Genomic DNA, 27,357 nt, shown 5'->3' with positions numbered 1-27,357 from the left:
AAGCTCATGTAGCAGATCTTGTAGCTAAGATCACATCTTAGGTACCTGTACCCCATGTCGGAGTGGCTGGATTTTTTTAAAAAAGGATTTATTTATATTACTTCGAAAGTTAGAGAGAGAGAGAGAGAGAGTGAGGGAGATCTTCCACCTGATAATTCACTCCTCAAATGTCTGTAATGATCATAGCTGGGCTTGTCTGAAGCTGGAAGCCAAAAACTTCCAGTCTCCCATGTGCATGCAGGGGCTTGAGAACTAGGCCATGCTCCACTACTTTCCCAGGCCATTAGTAGTGTCCTGGGAAAGTGAAAAGATCAGACGTGAAGAGCCTGCACACAAATCTGCATCTATATGGAATACCAGGACTTCTGGGCGAAGGATTAGCTAGTTGCAACACCCCAGATGGTAGTATTTAAGACTGAGATGTGCTCCCAATCCCAGTGTCCTGTAAATGCACACCTAGCAGATGAGGGCTGAAGCTACCTTTCCCTTGAAAGATGAATTACGTTCCTTCTAGCTTCAGTTCCATTTCAGTAAGATATGTCTCTTCTTGACTCTCTTATATAAATGAAAATTAAAAAAAATAAACCATGAACTCTTCAAAACAAACACTGAAGCTCAGAAAATATTTAAGGAACTTCCCACAATCGGTCAAATATGTGTAAGTAATGAAATACGCAGTTAGAGAGGATAGGAACTGGGACGAGAGTCCTTTATCTTCTCTGTGCCTAAGTTCCTTTGTTTAAAAATTATAAAATTTAATTACCAGCAAAGGGTTACTGTTAAAATTAAATGAGCTAAAATATAACAAGGCTTTAAGAATTCATGGAAAAAACATACTGAAATTGAATATTTATTCACGTTACTTCTGAAGCCCCCCTACATATATCACAACTTTTGTGTGTGTGTGTGTGTGTGTGTGTGTGTGTGTGTGTGTGTGAACGAGAGATAAATGAGACAGAGAGAGTGAAAAAGAGAGAGAGACATGGAGAGTAAAGCAGCAATTGAGGTAAAAATCAAATCTTACATCTCCCAGAAAAGAAGACAGAAATGTGCTAGATTCTTCGTGTTTTCATAGCTGATGATTGATTCCGTGCTAAGGTAGCCTGCACACATCCCTTGGAATCTCAAAAATGGAAGAAAAAATTAGCTAATGCATGTTCAGCAAAGTAATAAAATGTGTCCTTGAACATGGTTTAATGAAAATTTTTTTCATATTCACTTCTCATGTTGAGAGCCAAGGATTTCATTCATTAAAAGGCTTCTGCATTTGGGCAATAGACAGAAATATATGCCAGGATCCTGCAATTTTTAGTAGCTTGACTGCAATCAGAGGAAATAAGGAGAAACTTGACCATTTGAAAGGATGCATTAGATGAGCTTCATAAATAAATCATTTCTGACAGCAGTCAAATGAATATTTAAGTTTTATGTCTTGTGTGAGGAAGGAGAGAAAAAGTACAAACACTGTGAATTAAATCACAAGAAGAATTAAATCTCAGTAGCCACAGTTTGTATTAAAACTAAGGGAAGCAGTGTATGTAGATGAAGGACCAGAAACCTTCACGAGAAGCCCAGGGAAAGAATACAACAGAAAGAAATTAGAATAAATGTTGGAAAAGGGACCTGGCGTGGATCATCTTTAGACACATTTCTCACATGATCTCCACCCCATGCAGCACTTGACTCTCTAAGGCTGAAAAAAATGCCTTCTCTCTTGAAACCAAGAAAAAGCAGAACACCTTGAAAACAACCCACTTTTGGAGTTTTGAGTTTGTTAATGAAGTCTCTATCTCCAGGAGCTTCTCTCAGTCCTATCATACAGCTCACTGGGCAGCTTCAGACCAGGTGAAGGACCTAGCACGGGTTCCATCTTTTTGCGCAGTGCCTCACATGGTGTAGGTGTTCAGTGAAACACTTGCTGAGTAAATAAGAGGACTCCAGAAGAATCAGTTTTAGTAATGTTCTCTGGAAACAGAGTTATTCAGTAATAGTAATGTGAAGGAGCAGGTCCCAAGTGGTTAATGTACCAGTGTCCCACATCAAAATTCTTGGGTTTGAGACCTGGTCCTGACTCCAACTTCCTGCTAAGACAGGTGCTGGGAGGCTCAAATGATTGCTCAACTGAGTTCCTGTCATCTACCTGGGAAACTTGAATGACAACCTCACCGCCTTGGGAGCAACCCTGTTCCAGCTGTAATCACTATTTGAGGAATAAATCAGTGGATGATTTTAGTTCCATCCTTGCCTGGGAAATTTTAGAAAACTAATTACATTCTGTTAGACTCAATCTCCTTAGATGGAGAGCAAAAGTACTAATATATCTATGGCCTTTCAATTTTACATGACAGATATAAGGATTAAATGGGGTGATGGTTGGAAAAGCACTTTGTAACTTGCAAAGTACTAGATCCATATAATGATGGGGAGGAAAGCAAAAACAGTATATGATCAATAGTTTCTATTATTGAGGTTAGAAAAATGAAGTATAAATATGTAGAAACACAATTATAAATGTTTTCTTAAGGAAACTACAAAATTCTGTGTTACAACATTGGGGGAATTTACAGCATGAATTTCAAGATATTTCACTCCTGTCATCAACTTATTCGGAGACAACTTTGGGAGCTCCTTAGGAATGAGGCAGTGCCTCAAGCCACTGTTGTTATGCAGAGACATGGAGGAACACATTTCCTGACTCCCACCACACACCTGTCTGAGTTTATGTGAGTGATGGGAAGGTTGGTACTGGATAAAACTGTATGCTTTAATTAATTCCTTAAATAAAAATGAGGTTAAAGAAGAAAATCAGGCCTGGGCATAGTAGGCTAGTGGTGAGAAGCCCTTGCCTCACATACATTGGAATCCCACATGGGTGCGGGTTCATGTTCTGGCTGCTCCACTTCCCATATAGCTCTATGCTTGTGGCCTGGAAGAGCAGTCAAGGACAGCTGAAAGCCTTGGGACCTGCACCCGTGTGGGAGACCCAGAAGAAGCTGCTGACTCCTGGCTTCATATCAGCTCAGCTCCAGCTGCTGTCGTCACTTTGGAAGTGAAGCAGTGGATGGAAGATCTTTCTCTGTTTTTCTTTCTTTTATTCAGTCCTTTTCATCAGATGATGTCATTTCCTGTAATTGACTTTTAGTGTTTTCATTTGTTAAATGAATGCCCAAATCATTTTATTGATTTTTTTCAACACTGAAGTTCTATGAGTTTCAAATTCTATTATATACCTTGTGTGTGTGTGTGTGTGTGTGTGTGTGTGTGTAGAAAATGTCATTCCTTTCCATACATTTGTGAAACAGAATATGAGCTAAATGATCACCTTTCCAGTCACAAAGTCAATTTATTGGCTGCTTTGATAAATCTTACTCACAACTGATTGGTTTGGCTGAAATGTGGTGCTCTTACCCTATTTGCCTAGAAAAGAGACTATAATGTGCTGAGCTTCCATGTCATCATTTGTAAGCTAAGAATAAAAGCAATGCTTACTTTGGATGGTGACAGTGAACTTACATAGGATATCATAAAAATACGTCTGGGACATACCTAGTACAGTTATGAAGGCAATGGAAATTAGGTAGCAGAATTCACGGGACAGGTTTGGAACTTTATACAAAATCTTTGTAACACCTGGCAGTGATGATAAGAAAAAATTTACTGAAAAATAGAGCTTGACTAGAGATTTGGTTCTTGATTTAAAATTCTGTCCCCACAGAGTCCAGATAATCTAACAGCACCATATCCTTTTATTAACTCTCAAATGATTTGAACAGATTGCATTGCTGAGCTCAGATTAGTGTTCATTTGGGAATCCACCTATCCTCAAAGTTGCAAACTCAATCAAGCAAGCTCACATGAACATAATCATTTTTTAGAAAGGATAAATAGAGCATTTTATTAACACTTTTTTGCTGCAACAAAATGACAGTCCACATCTGTTCATTCAACACAACGGAAGCTATGATCATATTACATCACTTTGAGACACAAAGCAATTGGTAATTTTATTTTCTTAAGATCAAGGATGGTTTGCATTTTCTAAAACAAACATTATGCTTTATATTTGCAGTAGCAGGGTCCCCAGTCCCTAGCACAGTACAGTGAACAGATAAAATATCCAGAATGGACAAATACACCAAGAATATTTTCAGTTGAGTTGGGAAATGCATTACTATAATTGTAGAGCATTATAAGGAGGTCTGATGATAATTTCTTCAAAAAAGAAAATTCATTCCAATCACTCAAACAGCTACCACAAGCAAAATGAAGATAATATACAGACAGGAAATGTTATGTTTTGCACTTATTGCTTGGTACACAAATGTTGCATTTCCTGTTGAATTATATTAAGAAATGACAAGCAAAATGCCTCTTCCCCATCTAAAATTCTACAACTCTATGAAAGTAGAAATTACAGTCCCCTAACCCAACATTAGGTGTATGCTATTTTTGGTTTGTTGTGAAGGTTATTTATTATGCTCCTGTGCATGGAAATGTAAATGATACATAGATATAGGTAGATATAATTTCAATATAATTTATTGTCCTATATATTTAGAACAAATATCTCTTAAATGAGAATTTAAATAATAAAATTTCCTACTTACAATACCTCTATTAAGTTTATCTCTTCATATTATATATAGCTCTGTGGCACAAGTTTCATATAGTATTTAATTCTAAGGAATAAAGATAGCTAAGTCATTTTCTATTTTTTGTTAATATTGCATTTTAAGGGCTTTATCTCCATATTAAATTTTCATTAGATTTTTTAAGGTGTATATATCTCTTTTTTTTCCTAATGCAAGTTACAACCAGTACAAAGTTGTAATAAAAAATACACCGAAGTCTATTTCTTCTTAATTTTTGCAAAAAAGTTATGTGATATGTTACATGAAAAGTTGTATTTTATTGAAATGTGAAGTGTTTTATACTGTTAGGTAAAGAAGTGGAAGAACATGAAGCATACCCCTCATTTCATAAGTTCTCTTTCAGAGAATTGTTTGGGTCCAAGCATTTCATATAAAACATGGGAACATGTTCCTTTTGAGTAACAACAAAACATCCCACATTATGTTATCATCATAATTACTTAACACAATCTGCTAGCTGTTAGTCTGTAATACACTTCTTTAAGAGATAACTTCATGATTCACATTTTATAACTCTTGCCAACAGAATAATGCAACCAACTTGATAATTTTGCCCTCATTTTAAAAACAGGACTTTGTGATATCTTGCAATACAGTGTAACAAATATATAAGTGCATTTTTACATGATCGAGTAACTTTGGCCTCTTAACCTTTGTAGGATGAGACGTGCCAACTCTTTTGGTTGTGCTTTATTGAATGGTGATGGATTTTAACTCATATGAACCCAGTGAATAGCTATTTCTTTCTACAGTTTTGATTAGTCAAACTTTAATTACAAATGCAAGAGCGAATGATCTGGAAAAGATGAAACCACAAAATCTACAGATTGCACTTGATGGTAACTTCATGAGTTTGTTTTGATTTCATTTTTTTTTACAGCAAAATTTGCCTGGTTGATATGTGTACATGTTTATACCACATTTTTGAAACTCTTGTGCAATCACAATTAATTTAATCACAAACACCAAAAATAGATCCAGCAATTAGTTTTGTTATGAATAATCATCTCGGTCCTTATAGGTATAAGAGTCTTGTACCTCTTCCTGTACAAATTCTTCTTTCTTTTCCCAACCATTGGGCCAACCTCCATTGGCCTGTGTGGTGGCCCCATAATGTTTAGTGGTACCATAATTTATATAATTTTGAGTAATGTCCCCTGTTTCTTCATCAAGTTCATCCTCATGGATAAATCCACATTTTTCTTCACTTGTTTCCTCAGGGTCTGCCCATGGTTGCTTCTCTCCAGAGGCAAATATCGCATAAAATATAACTCCACCATAGTGAACCAGGGCAGCGATGAGAAAGACATACTGCCACTCTTCACGCGACTGTAGGGACAAAAAGTGGCACTGTGAGAACACATGACTTACAGTCTGTCATCTTAATCCCTGCTCTTTACCTAAAAACCTTTAGCTCTCTTGCAGGGAAAATTCATGCCCTGTCTGCATGAAGAAAATACTCTGATAGAAAGCTTGTATAATACTTTCATTATCTAAATTTTTAAATTTAAAAGCGCTGAAATAAAATTCTAAATATGTCCATGACCTTCAAACTTTACAAACATCCATACTCTTCTTGTTTACATTGATGTATTTATGTTTTCACCCAATTCCATTGTTTATTTTCTTCTAGTAAACCCTCGCTACAGATGCATTTGAGGACAAAACACTGATCATCATACCGTTCAATGGACAACTCCAAATGCAGCTAATATGAGGTTTGCAACTAATGCCGAGAAAACGTCTGCATGAATTCTGGGAGTAAAGTTTAATTGCACCAGGAATATCAGGAAAGCTATTGAGAAGCATAGTTCTCATCAGCTATAGACTTGGAGTTGCTTGAGAATTTTTTTCCTGAGCTTTAATTATCTTCTACAGAAAGGTCTACTGCCTAAGCCGTACATTCAATGCCAACAAGAACATTTTAAACTTTGGCAGCCAGGTAAGAATATCTTCCACAGTCAAATGTGTGTTTTGCTCCCTCTTACCTTATTCTTGGTCATTGCACCAACGATGATAGGGCAAACCATGCCAGACAATGTGCCAACACCATTGGAAATACCCATTAAGATGCTTGCATATCTTGGAGCAATATCCAAATGGTTAACGTTGAAACCTGAAATACACACATAACCTGTGACTCAAAAAGTCACAAATCTCTGAGAATTAAATATCCGTAGAATATCACACTGCAGCATGCTTGATAAATGCATTTTAATAATTTACCTCAGAAATAAGGCAATGCTACAATTGACTGTCTAATACCTAATTGTGATGCTCATTTTAGCGACAGCCACAAAGATAAATGGTGGGCAGGTGAACTGAGCAGTAACAAATCAAAATTGTGCTTTCTAAGCATTACTTTTATTTTTAGTGGGACTATGTTAACTTCATCATATGAAATGTATATTTGTTAAAAGCTTGTTACATGTGGGCTTATATATCAGAGTACTTGAAGAACTTTGTGGAAAACTAAACTTCAAAATGTATTTTGCACTTAAACGTTTTATTAAAATGTATGTGTTGGGCCCGGCGCGGTGGCGCAAGTGGTTAAGGTCCTCGCCTAGCACGCCCGGGATCCCATATGGGCGCCGGTTCTAATCCCGGCAGCCCCGCTTCCCTTCCAGCTCCCTGCCTGGGGCCTGGGAAAGCAGTCGAGGACGGCCCAAAGCCTTGGGACCCTGCACCCGCGTGGGAGACCCGGAAGAGGCTCCTGGCTTCAGATCGGCATAGTATCGACCCGTTGCGGCTCACTTGGGGAGTGAATCATCGGACGGAAGATCTTCCTCTCTGTCTCTCCTCTCTGTATATCCGCCTTTCCAATAAAAAATAATAAAAATAAATCTTTAAAATGTATGTGTTTACATGTGAGAGTGCATTTGTCACATCAAGGGTATCAGAGATATTGTAAGTTTTGAGAAACCCATCACTTATTGGTTGGGGAGTATCCATATAGATATAGAAACATGGATATAGATATTTATATTTATATATTTAGTTTAATAACTAGTTACATATAGTGACTGTGTGTATACCATTCATTTCTACTTCAAACCAGGGTGTCACAAATACAAAGAAACAAGATGTATGTTACCAGATATAGCAAATCCACTGAATCCCACTGCAAGGACCAAGAAAGAGATTGCTACACCTCTAGTATGAGAATAGCCAACAACTAGAAGCAATGTGGCTTCCATGCCAAAACCTTCAAAAGCAAATGAAATACATTAGAAATTAGTATTATTTCAAATTAACCTAGAAATATCACCTCAGTTCCTCTATTAAAAAAGATTAAGCATTCCTAATTTATATTTGAGTATATCCTTCCTTGTATTTTAACAAAATATCAAAATAATCTGGTTTCAAAATAATATTAGTTAAAATAACTATAATATATACTGACATATCTATGCAGTTGGTTATAACTAGAATTCAGAAATAGCTTGAGGAAAGGTCAAAACCGCTTTTAAATGAACAACAAAGGTATAAATGTACTTGTTATTTATACAAAATTGCATTTTGATATGATTTAGAAAAGTTACCCATTTTTTAACATAAGAATTGATAAAGCTTAGGTACTCACCACCACAATTCATAATCTTTCTCACCATTGTAGTTGAGAGGATTTGCTTGCTTCTCAAAAAATCTGCAATTTGCCCTCCAATAGGCACAATAATTGTCATTACTAAGTGTGGCACAGCAGACAGCATGCCAACCTGGTGGAAAACAAAAAGGAGGAGAAAATATACGTGACCAGAAACCGGATTAGTAATTTAATGGCCTTCATTTTATGAATTAGTCATCAATTCTTTATCAGCAAGACAGGAAAAAAAAAGAGTCTCCAAATGACCACTTTCTAATTGCTAAAATAAGCACTCATTTCCACAGAACCAATGATAACATCTAAGTAAATTCACTTTGAGACATTTTTGCCCAATAGCAAAAGGAAATGATTTCAGTGAGTCTAGTGATTAAGACCTCAGTGTCCCCGTCATGGTTCCGGGGTTTGACCTGCAGCTCTAGCTGGTGACTCCAGCTTCCAGTCAAAGCAGACCCCATGAGGCTGAGGAAATGAAGCAATGACTGAGCTCCTGTTGATCCTATGGAAGAACTGGACTGACTTTCCTGTTCCCAGGAACAGCCCTAACAGATCATTGTGATCATTTTGGAAATGAGCAATAAATATTCTCTCTTTTTTCTGTCTCCCTCCCTGTCTCACCACCTTTCTGTCCCTCTCTAGTTCTTGCTTTCTCTGTGGCTTACTCTCAAATAAATAAAATTTTAATAATATAAAGTAGCTTCCTCAGGAAAAGATGGCTCAAGTTCCTTAGTCCCTCTAACTGCATGGGAGGCCTGGAAGAAGCTCCTGGATCCTAGTTTTAGACTGGTCCAGCTCTAGCCGTTGAGATCATTTTGGGAGTGAACCGGAGGATGGAAAACATCTCTCTTTGTGTTTCTTTGTGTCTCTCTCTGTAAATCTGTCTTCTAAATAAGTAAATGAATCTTTAACACATAGTTTCTTAGAGGATCATTAATTATGATAATAACATGCCAATTTGAGACTTATTTTAAATTTTGCAATAGCAGGCTAAATGTTTCCAGTGTGTAACTAAGTAATTAGTCATTGAAATTCGAGATCAGAGAGTGGGCCCAGTAGAGAAATAGTGGGTACCTCCATCTTGGGTTACCACTCCCACTGAAAGCATGAAAAACAGGAGTGGGGCAGGCATGGCTGGACAGAAGGACACCTACCAACATGTATGTGGGCTGGATAGTGGGGCTGGCTGGGTTGAACTAGGCTTCAATGCCCATTGACATGTATGATAGCTGAATGGGATGTGGGACAGACTTGGCTAGTCTGCTGTAAATAATGGCAAGCACTGGAACCAGGGTAGGGGGTGAACCTGGTGGGAGTTATTGTGGGTCGTTCCTACTAGGCTGCAATTCCCACACTGGTCTACATGAGGGCAAGTGTTTGGTGAGCAGGATCAGACTAAACTCCAACACCCATTGGTTCATGTAGAAGATAGGAGTGGGAACAGAACTGACCCAGCAATTGCAATCACCAGCATGAGCATAAGCTGATTGGGGTGACGGACTGTGCCGGACCCTGTACAGGCATGCACACAAGAATCAGGTCTGGGATCACCTCAGACCAAGTTTCTTTGGGGATCCCTCCAACTGAACCACTAATCTCAGAGCCCCAACCATGAAGAAAAAGTACAGGTGCCATGGTCTGACCATGGAGTGCACGTGTCAAACTGATCCTCCTCAGAGGCAAACGGAGACTGTAAGGTGCACTATGTCAGCCAGTGGATTGTGGAGAGATTTCATCGTGCTTGGAATGGCAAGACTGGCAGCAATTCAGAACTGTCGAACTCTCAAAACCACTTGAGCAGTGCTGTCAGAGCATGCCCCTCATCAGGGGCACTGGCATGGGTGGGAGGCTGGGCGGGGCTTCTCCCTTTATCTTCCCCCTTACCCCAGATATAGAAGAAAAAAAAATGTAGAAACAATGGTCTTACCCACTTTCCTGTATGCCTTGACCATTGTGCCCTAAACAATTATGTAAAGATTAGCAAAATAAAATAATAATTACAAAAAGAAATCTCAGATCCTCAAAACTAGTCCAATTTTCCTCCTTCCTTCTCTGAATAAAAAATGAATAATATATCTAAGTGATTGAAATTCTGTTCAAATTGGCAAGTGGCATAACAGGAAAGAGCAACTATCCTGCTCTGCTCTTTTTCTAAAGAAGAAACTGAAAAGAGGGAAGTGGATGCTCCAGTCAGCCTGATCTCTACAACTGACTATCCAAGATGTGGCTAACTCCAGCACTGATCTCCCTGATATGCCATTCTCAAGGTCCTGAAAATGTTTACCTGTGACCCTGGGATTTCAGTAAACACTTCTAACACATACCATAGATAATCATACTGATAGAATTGGTATTTAAATACATAGCATAGATTATATGTACATATATATGTATATATGTGTGTTGGGGGGGTCATCCCAAATAGTTCATGGAGAATTAAAACATGCCCATTTTGGCACAAGAAAACTATTAAAACCTATATATCCAAGTGGTCTCCTGGATGGTCATGGAAAATGCATATGAGAAAATTCTGCATGGATTTTGAAATTTCACTTCACTGAAGCAAACACATACTTTTAAAATTTTATTTTACTCTAACTTTTAGGGATAACGCTGTGGCACACTGGGTTAAACCATTGTATGTAGCATCAGCATCCCAAATGGACATGGATTGAAGTCCTGACTGCTCTACTTTCTATAGAGCTACCTGCTAATGTGCATGGAAAAGCAGTAGAGCAGCCTAAGTAGTTGAGCTCTTGCACCTATATGGGAGATCAGTATGGCTCCTACTTTCAGGCTGGCACAATCCTGCGTGTTACAGATAATTTGGGAAAGAAACAGCAGATGAAAGATCTTTAATCCACCTATGCCTTCTCTTTTTCCCTCTTTTCTCTGCCTCTCTCTCTTTCTCTGCAACTCTGCCTTTTAAATAATTAAATCCTTAATAAGTAACTAAATATTTATAAACTATGCATGTATATGTAAATTTATGTAAGTATATGTTAAATTTATAGATAGGTACACATATAGGTGCAGATATGGGTATAATCAGATGTAATACAACTGTGGGTAAAGATACAGATCTAGAAATACATATTTTTAGGTCTGTTTTCATTGAGTCAGTATATCTATAAGGAAATAATAAATGTAGTGGCTTTGGATTTATCTGTAGGATATACTACTTAAGCAAAATTGGGGCAATAATTTTCCATACAGATATTTTATTTCATTTGAATTTGCTGCATTTCTGAACCATAGTATTAATCATTATTTATAAGGAAAGACATTAAGAACAACAATTATTCAAAAGTTCCCAAGATTGCATCCTAGAACTCTAGCATGAGGCTTGAATTCAAAACGATCTTACCCTACATTCAAAGCCCAAAGTCTACTTTTATCATCACTTCCTTTATACATTTTTTAGATAAAACAGCAGATTATTTTAGCAGTCTAAGCAAAGTATTCAGAGCAATATATGTGTGCAAAGTTTAACCACAATTTTAGTTAAATATGTGGCAGGTGAACCATACAAATCAATCTATTCAACTACCATATTCATTTTTACAAAACAATATTGTTTTTAGTTTATTTCAATTATGGCCACACAACTTTATTAGCATCAGTTGTTTCCCTTACTCTCCCCAGTGAGATCAGACACTATTAATAGCCTCCCAGTGTCATATCTGTCCTAGATTACGAAAATGGACTCGCACCTCCAGCAGCCTTTGGTGGGAAGTGTTGCACGTCTGAGCACTCCCAAAGGCTCCCCTGTAATGTTTTATCTGCTCCAGAGGGAAGAGCCCTGTCTAAAACAGTCATTCTTCTTCTGATAGAGGAAGCAGTTTCCTTAGAAACAAGGATAACAAAAGAGCTCTCAGAATAGCTACTCCTAAACTCAGGTTTTCTTCATTCCCAGACCTCAGATAGTCTTTCAAGCAGAGACATAATATGAATAGCCAGCCAGCTGGACTTATATAATGACATGAGGACAAATGGCAAGACTGTTGCCAGCACAGATGAGCATATTCAAGATTCAGGAAGGGTTTGGCACAGGGATGGCATTCAACAAACACTTCTAAGTGCTTGAATGGATATATGGTTTACTGGAATCTGAATGACATAGTAAAGAGAATTGAACAGAAATCAAAAGATTTCAGCCTGAGCTTGTTGCTATCACTAATTATTAGTGTGGCTTTAAAGAACTTCAATACTTTTCCTAGTTTCTATTTCCCCATCAGTTAAATGGAAATGATGATAGTTTTTCAGCTGATCAACCAAACATGTTGCTTATGAACGTGAAAAAGCTAAATTTGAAAGTCCTAGGTAAAAGAAAATTAATACATACATATTTATTTTGTCCTTACTGAAAATCCTAAAAGGATTCTATTTCCACAAATGGCAACAGCTGTCTGCAGCATTTCACAGTGTGCTGGTAATTGGTAAGGTTTTTATTTTCAGGTTACTACATTGCGAACATCAACAAGACAAAAACAATGCTTTTATTTCCAAATTCAGCACAAAGCTTTGTGTACCGTGTTTAATAAATGCTTATTAAACTAAAAAAAAAACCTGAATAACCAAAATACAGGATTCATCCAAAAATTTTTTTGCAAAACAAAGTTTAGGTGATCACAGTTTTGAGAATATTAAAGAACTAGGTCAAAATTACAATTATTTAAGTATGATTCCATTTAAATAGAATACTTTTCTGTTGAACACACTGTAATAAATTCTGATCCTAAGTTCAAAGGAAGTTCTGTTTACATGAAAAGGGCTGCACTGAGGTTCAACCAATTTGAATGTAAGCTTCATGAAGGCAGAGATCAACTCTGCACTGCCTGAATTTCCACCAGTAGAGACACTTAGTTAACATCTACGCCTCAGCAGTTGGTTTTGAAATTAATATATGTATAACTGATGAGAATTAGGAGATAAAACCTTGACAATGTGATTTACTATTCATTTGAAATACGAAATAATTTATACATACCTTGCTGATTTCAAATCCAAAGACTTCCTCAAAATATGCTGGCTGACTAATAAGCAATAGATAAAAAGTCCAGCTTCTGCAGAAATTTGCAACAATTATTGCATAGACTGGCATAGATGTAAAAAATTTCCTCCATGGAGTCTTGAACTTCTGAAATTCCAAAAAGAGAGTTATTCTGATCACTTAAATGCTTTTCAACTTAAACAAGAATATATGATGCTTTGCGTTTTCAGGATGAGCATGATGGAGTATAATGGTGTAGGAGTTAGTAAATCGGCAGGTATAACAACCCAGATAATCTTAGCTACAGGGAAAATAATTGAAAGAGAAAAACACAAGACACGAAAGCCTCTTATCTGATTAAATTGTTCCAGCTTTAGTATATGCAAAATTACATTTTTATTTTTAAGGAAAACTGATTCTAAGGTTATAGGTCTTGGTTTCTAAGGTTTGGGGCTGTTTTTGTTTGTTTTCCCAACTGAAAGTCACAGCAAAAACAGTGGTCTTGTGCTATCTAAACTATTTATTTGAAGAATTAGAATGTCAATGTAGTTGAAAAAAAAAAAGACAAGAGCACAGAGTACAAGATTTTACCCATACCAGCAATCAATTATCCAGTACAAATAGTAAATTGCATTGATAGGTAATAGAGATCAATATAACTGCTGTGACCCTGAAATACAAGGTTCTATAATGTCATAAGTTACACAGCTCGACGAAAGCATTTGCCACTCAACATAATCCAAGCTCAAAATATCTCAATATATAAGATACGAAAGGTGTTCAAAATTAATAATCAGGACTGGTGTCATGGCATAGTAAACTAAGCTTCCATATTTGGTGCCGACATCCCATATAGGCAGTGGTTCCAGTTTCACTTCGGAGGATAGCTCAGCTGCTTGGACTCCTGCTTGTGTAGCAGAATCCAAGGAGGCTCCTGGCTCCTGGCTTCAGATTGTCTCAGCTCTAGCCATTTGTACTCATTTGGGGAGTAAATCAACTGTTGGAAGATTTTTCTGTCTCTCCTCTCTTTCAAATAAAAATTAAACTAATGTTTTAAGAAACTAATGATCCAATTATGATTGGCTTTGCTCTTGATATCCTTTACAATTAAATCAAGCACACAACAAGAATTCTTCCCCAAGACCTACATTTTTAGAATTTAAAATGATATTTCTTATTTACTTTTTTCATTTATTACATGGAACACGGGAACACTGTTTGGCAAAGAAACATTAGACTGCACTTATAATGAGTGTTTGAAGTTGGAGTCTTTGAACCACCAAAATTACCAAAAAAGGAAGCAAACTTTTTTTTTAAAGCAGGTTAAGTCATTATTACTGGATATGAAGCATAACTACTAGTATTGAAGTCACTGATACTAAGGGTTTTCTTAAATATTATATGTAAGGGTTTCTTTAAATATTATATGTTAGGATGTTAACATATAACAGGGTAGGGGGTGGGCCAGGTGGGGGTTATTGTGGGTCGCTCTGACTAGGCCGCAGCTCCCACTGGTTTGTGCGAGAGCCAAGTATGTGCTGGGCAGAACCAGGATGGACTGCAACATCCATTGGTTCCAGTGGAAGTCAGGGCTGAAAACAGAACCAACCCAGTGATAACAACCAGCAGCTGATCAGGGCCATGGACTGAGCTGGGTCCTGTACTTGCTAGCACATACAAGAACCTGGTCTGAGAACAACTCAGACAAAGTTCCTTTGGCGATCTCCCCAATCAAAATTCTGGACTCAGAACCCTAACCAAGAAAAGACAGAAGACAGAACAAGTCAATCAACCATCTCAGCTATATGTTGGCAGCGAAATACTGGGAAAACGGAGACTCTAAGATAGACTATGTCAATCAGGGGATTCTTCAAAGACCTCATAGTGCTTGGAGTGGCAAGACTGGCAGCGATTCATAACTGGTGAACCATCAAAACCACTTGAGCAAGAACCTCGGAGCATACCCTACATCCAGGACCTGGGGAGAGGTGGAAAATTGGGTGGGCCTTATCCCTTAATACCCCCCTTTAAACATGAAGGAAACAATATGGAAATAATAGTCTTACTCACTTTCCTATAGCCCTTCAATCTTTTTACCCTAATTAACTATGTAAAGATTGTCAAAAATATAAGAAAAGAAAAGAAAAAAAAGAGAAGAAAAGAAAAAAAAGAGAAGAAAAGAAAACAGAGAAGAAAAGAAAAGAAAAGAAAAGAAAAGAAAAGAAAAGAAAAGAAAAGAAAAGAAAAGAAATGTTATATGTTAGGATGCTACATTGTTAAACACACATAATTTGTAACATTAAAAAAAAAAAAAAAGAGGGTGCCACGCCTTAGCCTTGTGGCTGAGGTCCTCGCCTTGTGTGCACCAGAATCCCATATGGGCACCAGTTTGAATTCTGGCTATTCTACTTTCATTCAGCTCCCTGCTTGAGGACTGGGAAAGCAGTAGGGCACAGCCCAAAGCCTTGGGTCCCTGCACTAGTGTGGGAGACCTGGAAGAAATTCCTGGCTTTGGATCCACTTAGCTCCAGCTGTGTTGTCCACTTCAGAATGAACCCGTGGGCAGAAGATCTTTATCTTCTCTCTCTGCAAATCAGAAGTTCAAATAAAAATAAAATAATTCTTTTTTTAAAAATTTAAAAACAAAACAAGTAAACAAATACCTGTTCTAGTATTTTGTAATAAGTGCTGAAATTGTGATTCAAAATTTCCAGTGATACCTTCATCTAAGGAGTTTTTTAAAAGTAGATTTTAAAAGAGTTAATACATTCTAGGAAAATAGAGCCAGATGAATATATTTATTTCACAGATAAGAGGATTGCCTAAATTATGTTTGTGGAAGAAATAATTTCAAAATCCTTTTAGAAGTAAACAACAACCCCTTGCTAAGAAAATATTCCAGGATCAGCTCTCTTAGGAACTTCATTCCTTAGGTGAAAAAGCAAACCATTAAATGTCAAAGAAAAGTAACCAATTATATGTCTTTACAAATCTTTGGAAGCTACAAGTATGTTGAGCAGACGCTGATAAGTTTCAGTTCACAGGTGTGTTTATTTTATAAAATTTCATGAAGCCATTCATGTCCACTCATGCATTTTACATTCTGTGTATTTAAATATTGTAAATGAATAGAAGGATTTAAAACACATTATAGCAACTGAAAAATGTGATCTTCATTATGTCTAGATCCAATCAGCTTCATTATATCTGCGTTGCTGCAACTCTGGGGAGGGCGTGGTTAGGGATGTGCCTCAGTGGGACTCCAGTCTGGTCCCCTTTCTGTGTTCTCATGGAAAAGTTGCATCATGCAGGTGGTGTATTTTGTTCCAGAGTCTTAAATTTAAGGCTTGAACACGTTTGGGAGCTGATTAAAGTGTCTAGACTCTTGCGTTAAACTCTGAAAGAAACTGACACTGGCCTTGAATCAGACTCCGTAAACTCTTACATAAAGTGCATTTCAAGCCCTTTTTCTCTGCAGAGATATCTGGGTGAAATGCTACTTTCTCTCACTGTTTGCTTGAGGACAGCTGCCACACTCTCCAAGTTCTGCTAATAAATACTTTGGGCTCTTCATTCGAGCAGAGTGCTACTTCCTTGGGATTCACAACTCGCCCTGCCTCAGGATGATGTGGGGTACACTCCTCTGGGGATTCCCTTGCTGCAGTTTTGAAGGGCCTCCTCTCTGAATTTTTCTGGCTGCAAAAACAAATGAACAAATAAACAAAAACAAAACAAAAAAACAATCTGATGCTACTCTTTCCACTTTACCGTAGGCTAAATTTGCTCACAATAAAAAATTCAACAGCCATAGTGAGACAGAAAAATTCCCTATTTGTACACTCCCCAAATGATCACAACATTTGGGGTTAGGCCAGGTTAGAGCAAGGAGCCCCCAAATCAATCTTGGTCTCCCACATGGCTGACAGAAACCCAAGTGCTTGAGCTGTCACCTGCTTCCTCCAAGATTGTGCATTTGTAGGAACCCAGAATCCAAAGCAGACCTGGGGCTCAAGCCCAGACTCTTTAAAATGGGTCCCAAGTGGCAATTTAACCGCTGCATCAAACACTCATTTTGGGGATTTTTTTTCATATTCATGAAAGGGTAAAACATGCTCAGTGACAACATGTAGCAGATTCTTCCACGTAGGATGAAGTGTTTCATGAACAAGTGAAGTGGATGCTTAGAATGGGGAGAGGGAGCAGTCAAGAGAAGAGCAGACACATACAAGGACGTTGGTTCCTCACCTAGTGCAGGGCCCTTTCTGCACAAAAACTATCCAGACTGATTAGTGAGCCTGTTTAAATATCCTACTTTCATTAACCATATTTTAAAAGTGATGTGGTTGCTTATTCATTACTAGGTACCATTTATCAATGACAGATGGAGTAAAATTGTTGCTGTATCAAAATAAACTTCAGTTTTTTGCCTCTAGATGAATAAGTACTCAAATCCCTGGCACAAAGCTTTACACTATTCTTTATAATGCTTGGTTCATAACACTAGTTCTTAAACATGATGACATTTTAATAATAAGATTAAATTAATGATTTTTTTCTTACAGCTTACTGTTCACATTCTAGGTTCAGTATTTCCTAAAGTGTAGTGAATTTAGTATGCATATATAAAACTACATTCAGAGGACAAAATAAGGACCAAAAAGTCCTTTTCCTGACTGACTTAAAATTTCCTGCATTTTAAAATTAACAAATAGAGGGTATATCCATTTCAATCATGGACCACATTAAAGTGTTTTAAAATCTTGATTGGTTTTGAAGTCACGGCTATAATACTGTGTACATCTTAAGGTCCTTAAGATAGGATAAAACAGTCAATGAAACAGAAAGTCTGGGAATATGGATGGACAAAAAGTCATGATTAATACCAAATTAGTTTTGTTGAATATGAACTTGTAAAACAATTTGGTTCATCAAAGATAGAGAAATGAGGGGAAAGAATAAGAATATACACCATAATAAAGTTCTTACTTCCATTGCACCTAAAAGATTTGCACTCTCTCCAATGCTTTCTTCTATGTACCTACGTTCTTCATCTGTGATAGTAGGATGTTTTGCAGGGCTCTCATAAGACACCAAAAGCCAAAACATGTACCAGACCATTCCAAAGCTTCCTGCAAGCAACAGTTCAAAGCACAGAAGTTAAAGAAAGCCATCGCAAATACTTCCATTGAATAGTTCTGCGTTCAGATAAAACTAATAAAACAGTCTCATGATTAAAGTGTTGTGTGGAATGTAGAATTCGAACTTAGGTTTTATCCAACTGATTTTATCCATTGCTGCTTGTCCTTCGATGCTAGACTTTCATCTCACAGAAGGCTGATTCTGTGGTTTTATCTCTTTATCTCCATTAAAGAGTAATGCTCAAAAAAATAATTCACAATAGTGATTCAATAATGGAGTTGAGGTGGTATGCATACATCCAACAAAGATTTACTGTGATTTAAATTCATGCCCTAAGAGAATTTTCTGGGAATGAACTCATTTGTTACTCACCAGCCTAGCATATACAAAAGATATTTTGTTTCTAGATTCAAAAGAAAAATGTTTCCCTCTCTTGTTAACACTTCCACATCAAGTGAACAGCCTATTGAGCAAAATCCAGACAACTATTTCAGCTGAGTGGCTACTTCCCATGAATAATAGATCCTTGCAACTAACTCGGTAGCATTTAATACTTTGTGTAACCACATAACAAATTGTTTACAACACATTCTATTTATTGCTTATTGGTCATCCTTTAGGCACATAAAATTTATGAATTCAAAGCCATAAACTGCTTGCAAGTCTTTTTCTTTGTTCCCTTCTTTATTTAGTACTCACAAGACTAAGGCATGTCCTAATTGCACAATGTAAATCTGAAAGTATTAATAATGGAAAAAAATTTCAAGTTACTTTTTTCTGGTTTCCCAGCAGTTGAACATTTCATTCTCCTCCTTTTTCTGTTTTGACCTGGTGGCAATCCAAATGCCCCTTATCTCTGTAATGCTTTTTTGACCAATTCTATCTTTTAAAGTCGCTCCTTAATACTGAACCTATCTTCGGTTGTGTCGTATTACTCTTAGTTACTGAATACAACAGTAAACGACGTGGTCTCAAATGGTGTTGATAGGCATGATAGCATATTGAGTACAGAATAGGGATCTTGCAGATTGAAAGCCTGGCTGTATAACTCAGTAGGTGTAATATGGTTGAAACAGCAACTCAATCTTTCTAAATGAGTACAATATGGGACACCAATTCTTTTTCCTGGGATTTCACATAAAGAAAAAAATTATAACATGGAAATTAACTTGCATAGTGGGTGGCCCAAAATTCACAAAAGAGAACTCTTCTAATTTGTTAACAACTGTCATTACCATTGCCTGAATTAATCTAATATTGCAGTCTGTACAAATTGGTTTTTTTTAAATGAATTGTCATTATTTAAACTTATGACATATATTATACCTCATTAATTTATAAAATTGAATTCTGAATGCCAGCCTAAAGTCCCAATTTATGTTATGTATACATGAAGCAAAAACACAATGGTATGCTATTTTCATATAACCCAATACTTACATTTTGCATTATTCAATGCTAACTATGAAATGAGATGTATGTTAAAATAATGGGATTGGTTTTTATAAATGCTTGTTTCATATTTCATATTCTTGTTTAAAAATCATATCATGTCTTCCACTATGCTACTGACTAGGGCTCTGGTGTTTACACATCAGCACTGAGGACTTAGTGTTTAGCCATATCTAACTTGTTCTATACACACCTCATAAACAACTGCTCTTAAATTTCTCTGAATTGAATGTGGAGCTTTTGAAAACCTAGTTAGAGATAGAGATAGAGATAGAGATTAAATTTTCCTAAGATCTTCCTTGAAAAACTATACATATATATATATGTATACGTATATATATATATATACATACATATATATATATGTATACGTGTATATATATATATATATACACTGATGGCTTACAGTTTCAAACCTTCACGGATCCAAAACTCATACTTAGGGTTTGAATCATGTAAAGATTTCCTACAGCAAACTAGCCATGGCAGTATCTGCAAACAGAGGAATTTGCTTCTAGAACTGTTAAAATGAAAACGGATTGGAGCAAATGTGGAAGCAGCCAGAGACTATTCTATGGCATGACTTCATTATCTTTTCAACTTATGTACCTATGCCCAAAGGTGATATTAATTAGTGCCATTGCCAGAATCAGAATCCAGCCTCTTACATTTCTCAGTTTCTCATGATTAAAGGTGCCTCTTAAAAATTTTTGAAAGGTGCCTCTTAGACTTTCAAGTCCTCAGAACTTTTATATTTTTGTTAGAAAAAGAACAGGATATTTAGACACTATTTTCATATTGGGTCAAAACTGTCTTTAAGTCTGGAAAAAAGGAGGCATAAGATGTGTTGCTGGTACATCTAACTCTGCTGTTTCACCACAAAACTGAATCGTGAAACCATAGCTGTTTTTCATATTTCAGTCCTACCCAGTCTTGAAAAGTGAGACCCCAAGAAAGACAAAGAAAGAGGGAGGCAGGCGCTGTGTACATCCCCATCTTCAGAAGCATTTCGTTAGAGCTAATTAGCTTTTCTTCACAATCAAGGACATATAAAAAATTTCATGCTGTGCAACGTTTCCATGAATGCTGTGGCATCTTTTTTAAAATAAAAAATACCAATGTAGGGACAGTAACACAGAATAACAATGGTTTGCTTGTTCCCGGAAGATGAGGGAAGGATTCTTAATGAAAAAAAAAAGTAGCTATAGATGTATCCAAATGTCTGCAATACTTTTTCTTTCTGCCTATGCACACCTCACTTTAACCTACTATAGAGGAATGCTACATACCATATACATAAAACACTGAAGACCAGCCAGTATACTGTACAAGGATGCCAGCTAAAGGCATTGCTATCACAGCTCCAGCATAGGAACCTAAAGTAGAAAGGAAGAAGAAAGATAGGGAAGGCATTGAAAATTCTTGACTTCCTCACAAATTCATCAACTGATTCATACAAACATACTTGCATCTGTAGTCACAACCATATCTATCACCCATAAAAAACATAGACATAGCGAAACACGTGTGAAACAAGTCAGGACTGCACAAGTGATCACATCAACCTACCCAAGACACGCCGAGTTTTAGAAATAGTAAGTCTGGGCCTGGCGCAGTAGCCTAGCAGCTAAATCCTCTCCTTGAACGCGCCGGGATCCCATATGGGCACAGGTTCTAATCTCGGCAGACCCCGTTTCCCATCCAGCTCCCTGCCTGTGGTTTGGGACAGCAGTCAAGGACAGCCCAAAGCTTTGGGACCCTGCACCCACGTGGGAGACTCAAAAGAGGCTGCAGGCTGCTGCTCTGGCTCTGCATCAGCTCCAGCCATTGCGGCCACTTGGGGGGTGAACCACAGGATGGAAGATCTTCCTCTCTGTCTCTTCTCCTCTCTGTATATCTGGTTTTCCAATCAAATTAAATACAATTTTTAAAAATAAACAGTAAGAGTCAAGTCAAGTGAATAGTAAATGTGTGCCCGTGTGTATATTGACCTGGCTGGGGCAAGAGTGTGTACACACCAACCAGACAGTGTGAACATGTTCTTCACACTTGAAGTAAACATCTTGTAGAGGAGTCATGCCAATTTACTTTCGTGTAGTGCTGTAGGACTTATTTTAAAACTTGAAATGTTATTGTGAAAACAGTGAAGTATACATAGAAAAAATGGCAACATCTTTAGGCAATAACTTTTCTGTCTGGCACTATGCTTTATATACAAAAATGTAAAATCAAAAGTATAAAATGGATCATTTTATAAAAACAAAACACAAAAAGAAATACAAGATTTACGGAATCCAATAAGAGCAAAAGGAATTCTAATGGTGTTTTAAAATTTTTCCTCATCTTCGAAACCAAATAGTGAATCAATTTATCAGCTTCAATCTTCACCCAAGTTTTCTTAGATGTGACCCATCGGAGCTGCACCTGAACACTGTACTCACCGCAAAAGGAGGTGGTTGCCAATCTACTCCTTTCTAGAGGAGGAGCCCATTTACTCCATATGCCATGACACGCTGGGTAGGTGACACCCTGTGATGGGGACAACATTTAACAGCATGATCCTGCGTCAGTGGGAAATAAGCACACTCCCTTGTCTAATGCTGTTTCCTACAGGATAACCGACAAGTTAACAGGGAGGGGCCCTCACCAATTCCCTGGAATTTCATTTTAAAACGCTGCAAGCTTATGGAAAAAAGAGCTAAGTACCTGACCCAAAGAATATTTCCATAGAAAAATAGTAATTCCAGATTAATACAGACTTGCCACAAAATGTTCAATATATTAATTCAGGATTATCACAAGAAAAACATGGGTTCAAAACTTGTATCAGAACACATGAAAAACAGTCCTACTTTTCTTTTCTACAAGCAATTAAAATATCTTTAATCCTGTCTAATTTAGAAAGCAGCAGGTAAACATAGTTTAGTATAATTCTTAGGTGACAACGGATTATCTAGTCTCTGTAATATTCATTTTTATATTATTGCTACATAAATGCAAACCAATAGTGCAGGCTTATTTCTAAAGAGAAGCAGGAGTTTCTCAATGACATGCCAATCTTGAAAGCATATCATTCTGTAGTTCCGTACCTCTACAAGTCCCTGCAAGATTCTCACAAAGATGACACATCCATAGTGCACTCTGGCTGCCGATGGAATTAGCATGTTGAGGGTAGAAGTGAGAAGTATGGCCGCTCCAAAAACCCTAAAATTGAAACATGGTGGCATTATTGAAATATATACAGAACAAAAATCCCAGAACAATTTGTATAATTAAAATAACCAGCAACTATAATTTTCTAATACATTTTTTTTTCTAGAAATATGAAAGTGTAGACTTGATGGCCTAGCTATTGACATAAAGATCTCAGTTACCTAAGAACTATGTATGTTTTTTGTTATTTTATTTAATTTTGCTTTATGACACAGTTTCATAGGCTCTGGGATTCCCCCATCCCCTCCTCACGCCCTCCCCCCATGCTGAATTCCTCCACATTGTTGCAGTAGTACAGTTTAAATCCAGTCATGATTCCTTCATTGCAAGCATATACCATGCATAAAGTTCAGCATCTTATTGTCCAGATAAATTCAACAGTTTCTTGGGGAGACCATCCCTAGCCTGATGACATTTATCTACATTTTTTTATTCATATAAATATGATTATAAATTGAAAATATTTAATGAATCACTGCATTTGGAGCTCACATCTCATTCTACCATAAACTACTTAGGGCAAGTACCTGATTTTTCCAATGCACTGTTAGAAGCAACACACTTAGCACAGAGTCTGGCATACAGTTGCTACTCACTGAAGAGTTTTAAAAAATGAATGTCTAAGTAGAATTGAATCTTACATTTTAAAAAAATATATTTTATTTTTATTGCAAAGTCAGATATACAGAGAGGAGGAGAGACAGAGAGGAAGATCTTCTGTCTGATGATTCACTCCCCAAGAGACAGCAATGGCCGGTACAGCACCTATCTGAAGCCAAGAGTCAGGAACTTCCTCCAGGTCTCCCACGTGGGTGCAGGGTCCCAAGGCTTTGGGCATTTTTGACTGCCTTCCCGGGCCACAAGTAGAGAGCTAGAGGGGAGGAGGGGCTTCAGGGATTAGAACGGGCACCCATATGGGATCATGGCTCATTCAAGGCAAGGACTTTAGTCACCAGGTCAACATGCTGAAGCCGAATCTTACGTTTTATATCTTTCTTTGAGGAGCTTCATATACATACAGATTTTTATATGGCATTGATTTTAAATGTCACAAAGATTCTCATGGTTATATCCCACAGCATAGGTTTTTTTTTCATGCAAATAGCTATAGTTAACATATCTGCTTCAAATTATTCTCTTCATGCTTGGTGTGTGAGCTGATTGTTTTGAGGTACAACTCAAATAGTGTGTTTACAAATGACATTTTGAAAGAAACTGATAGTTTATGACACTGAAGTCTTAATTGATGTACAAGTGAACATCTCACTAAACTATATCATTAAAATATACTTCCATAAGTTAATGCTAAGGAACAAAGCACTCCCTTAGCAAAGTATCATCATAGAGAGATTCTCTTGCAGAAATGCCTTTATCTGTTGAACTGGAGCAGGTGTTATCAAGACGTAATCCAACAATGGTCAGTCACCTTACAGAAGCTCTAATTTTTCAGATGCACATGTAAATGTGATGGCTAAATACGGAGATTTATAAAAGAACAATGGGCCTTATTATTCTACTACTGAACTTCGGTGTACAGCTTTGTGAAGCATTGAAGAAAAATAGTTCTTTTTCTATCATCCATACTCTCATTCAAAAATTTGTGTGTATGGGCCTGGCGGAATAGCTTAGTGGCTAAAGACTCAACTTGCATGCACCATGATCCCGTATGGGTGCCCATTCTAATCCTGGCTGCTCTGCTTCCCATCCAGTTCACTGTTTGTGGCCTGGGAAAACAATAGAGGATGGACCAAATCCTTGAGACCCTGCACCAGCATAGGAAACTAGAAAGAAGTTCCTAGCTCCTGGTCTTTTGTGCCCATCAACCACATTCTCTCCGTTACCTTCAGTCTCCACCCCACCATGTATCTAATAGATGTTACTTCTCTTATGACTACTTTGGAAATATAACATGAATTTTACATGGATTTAAATTTCTATCATTGCTTTCTTTCCCTCTGTGCACAGCTTTTAAATACCTCTGTCTGTAGATAAATGGATAAGGGGGTGGTTTTTGACCCATTCTTTAGTTTTGGGTTTCTCAACTTCTATCCAGCTAATATTTGGAGCTGGGTAATTACTGTGAGGCACTGTCCGGTGTGTCATATGATTCCTGACAAGAGCTCTAGCTTTTATCTCCTCATTACCAGTAGCACACCAACAAAAACAAGTGAAGACAACTAAAAATTTCTCCAGCAATTTCCATCTGTCCCTTTGGTGAACAAAATGATCCACCAGTACAGCTCATTATGACCTATCTGATGAGTGCCCACTACAATCAGAGCTAAAGTTAGTGAGTACATATTCCAGTTGCTAAACGTATTTCACAACTCTCATGTACTCCATAACCACCTAGAAACTCAGTGATGCCAAGTATTCGTATGCCAGCAATATTGATGAGGAGACTAAGCCTAAGCTATCTGTTAGTTAATCATCTGTTCCATGTATACCCAGTCCTAAGTAGAAAGGACATTTATTAGAACCACATTTTACTTCAAAGCCTGTGGTTTCACATGTTATTACATATACAATATGTACTTAGCAATCAATGCTACAATTGTAACTCTAAATTTAAATAATAAATTTCATAAAGTTATGTGTAATCAAACTGCTATTCAGAAAATGACAACTGATTATTTGCAATACTGACATTTCACACTTATCCTGAATAGTCTTCAGAATTATATATCATGACATTGCCTAAATGCTTTTAATTTTCAATTCCTGATTCCAGGAACCACCCCCTTTTACTATTAGTGATCATTGCATCTTGTGTCTCTGTGTGTATGTGCCACATTTTTATTAACTGATTTCTTGTATTTGAGGTGTTTTTTCCATGATATTGTTGCCTGTGATTCCTCGCCTTGGTCCTCAGCCACTACTCAACTACAATCAACTCCTTTTTGGGGTTTCCCAGTTTGGCCAGTTTCATTACTAATCACCCATATTTCTTGGTGTTACCAGCCTTAATGAAGTTGGTGTGGTGTTCGGCACTAAGGACTTTCCTGATTTGATGTGCACAGGCTCATCACATTTGGATGCCAGTACAAAAAGAAAGGCTTGTTGCGTGTCTAGGAATTGACAGCTTAATGGATTCCATGTTTTGGGCCATCATGGAAAAGGGTGGTCTTTAGCACTTCTTGCAAAACAATGTAACCACAAGCAGCTATACCTTCCTTGTGCCATGGTGCATGTTGGTGGGTTATAGGTAAAGCTGAATCTTGAGTGCTCCTGGGCCTTAGCCTCATCATGTCTCCCTGGCGGGAGGTCATGGCATTTTAAAATCCACTGACTTTCTAGGTGAAAAGAAAATCCATCAAGAGTTTACATAACCACATCATCTCTAATTTAATATATTGTTATGCAAATCAATACTCTAGTAGTTGGAGTTTTATTATAAAAATTATTGTCCTTCATGGGGCAGAACTTTACACTTTTCTCTGTCACACAACAGAAATTGGGGCAGCTTCTCCATTCATAGCCACTCATACAGTAACACTTTCTTTGTGAGAATATGGTTTATTTACTTTTGATTTAATATTTACTTTTATTCATTAGAAAGAAAGGAGGCGGGAGGGGTTTCTTTTACTGGTTCAGTCTGCAAATATATGCCCAGGAAGCCAGACTGCTGTCAGAGTCTCTCACACGGGTGGTAGGCACTCAAGCAACACTTGAATCATCACCTGTTCCCAGAGTGTAAACCAACAGAAAGCTACACTTGGAAGTGTATCCGGGACCTGAAACCAGGTACTCTGACATCCAGGGTCATCTGACCCAAGCACTATGTCATTCACTCTAGCAAGTGCCCACTCTGAGTGATACAGCACATAGAATAGAGTGTTGTGCTGAGCAGGGGGTTATGCATTGCAGAGCAGCTTGAATTCTCACAGCACATTTAAACTAGATTTTGCTCTCATTTTACAAGATAATACCAGACACGCAAATACAGCAAGTCTACTGCAAGGTGTAGTGCATAAGCAACTTGTTAAGATGCCCGCATGGTAGACTGTACTTGACTTGATACCGTTTGCAGTTTCTTGTTCACGCATATGATGAGAAGCAGTAAGTGATGGCTAACTACACTTAGGCAGGACCTGTGTTGGATTCCCCACTTCACTACTTCAGCCCAACCCATGTTGCTGTGACATTTAAAAAAAATTAGAGCTCTTTACCTCTATCTTGGCCTCTATCTCTCTTCCCTTCTGCTTTTCAAATGAATAAATAATAAGTTTAAAGGAAACAAATAGGAAGCAAAGGAGGAGGCAATTCTGCAGAGCTGACCAGGCAACAAACTTTTATAGAAATACTTATTT

The 27,357-nt window shown here is 37.4% G+C and overlaps 1 protein-coding gene across 1 annotated transcript in view; it reads right to left on the bottom strand.

Annotated features, from left to right (window-relative positions):
* Nucleotides 1–5,296: 5,296 nt before the first annotated feature.
* The window catches only part of SLC17A6 (solute carrier family 17 member 6), a 36,869-nt gene continuing 14,808 nt past the window's right edge, over nt 5,297–27,357 (bottom strand). Inside the window, exons 4-12 of the mRNA XM_040980282.1 lie at nt 22,924–23,038; nt 22,276–22,363; nt 21,124–21,210; nt 18,230–18,372; nt 13,241–13,390; nt 8,236–8,368; nt 7,747–7,857; nt 6,641–6,768; nt 5,297–5,981 (exon numbers count right to left, since the gene is read on the bottom strand). Coding sequence (XP_040836216.1) covers nt 5,646–5,981; nt 6,641–6,768; nt 7,747–7,857; nt 8,236–8,368; nt 13,241–13,390; nt 18,230–18,372; nt 21,124–21,210; nt 22,276–22,363; nt 22,924–23,038 — 1,291 coding nt within the window. The 3' untranslated portion in view covers nt 5,297–5,645. The remainder of the gene's footprint in view (nt 5,982–6,640; nt 6,769–7,746; nt 7,858–8,235; nt 8,369–13,240; nt 13,391–18,229; nt 18,373–21,123; nt 21,211–22,275; nt 22,364–22,923; nt 23,039–27,357) is intronic.

The sequence above is a fragment of the Ochotona curzoniae genome, unplaced genomic scaffold (genome assembly GCF_017591425.1).
Source record: "Ochotona curzoniae isolate NIBS_2020 unplaced genomic scaffold, NIBS_Ocur_1.0 contig_3432, whole genome shotgun sequence".
NCBI classification, from domain to species: Eukaryota; Metazoa; Chordata; class Mammalia; order Lagomorpha; family Ochotonidae; genus Ochotona; species Ochotona curzoniae.
This window is presented reverse-complemented; position numbering and strand designations above follow the sequence as displayed.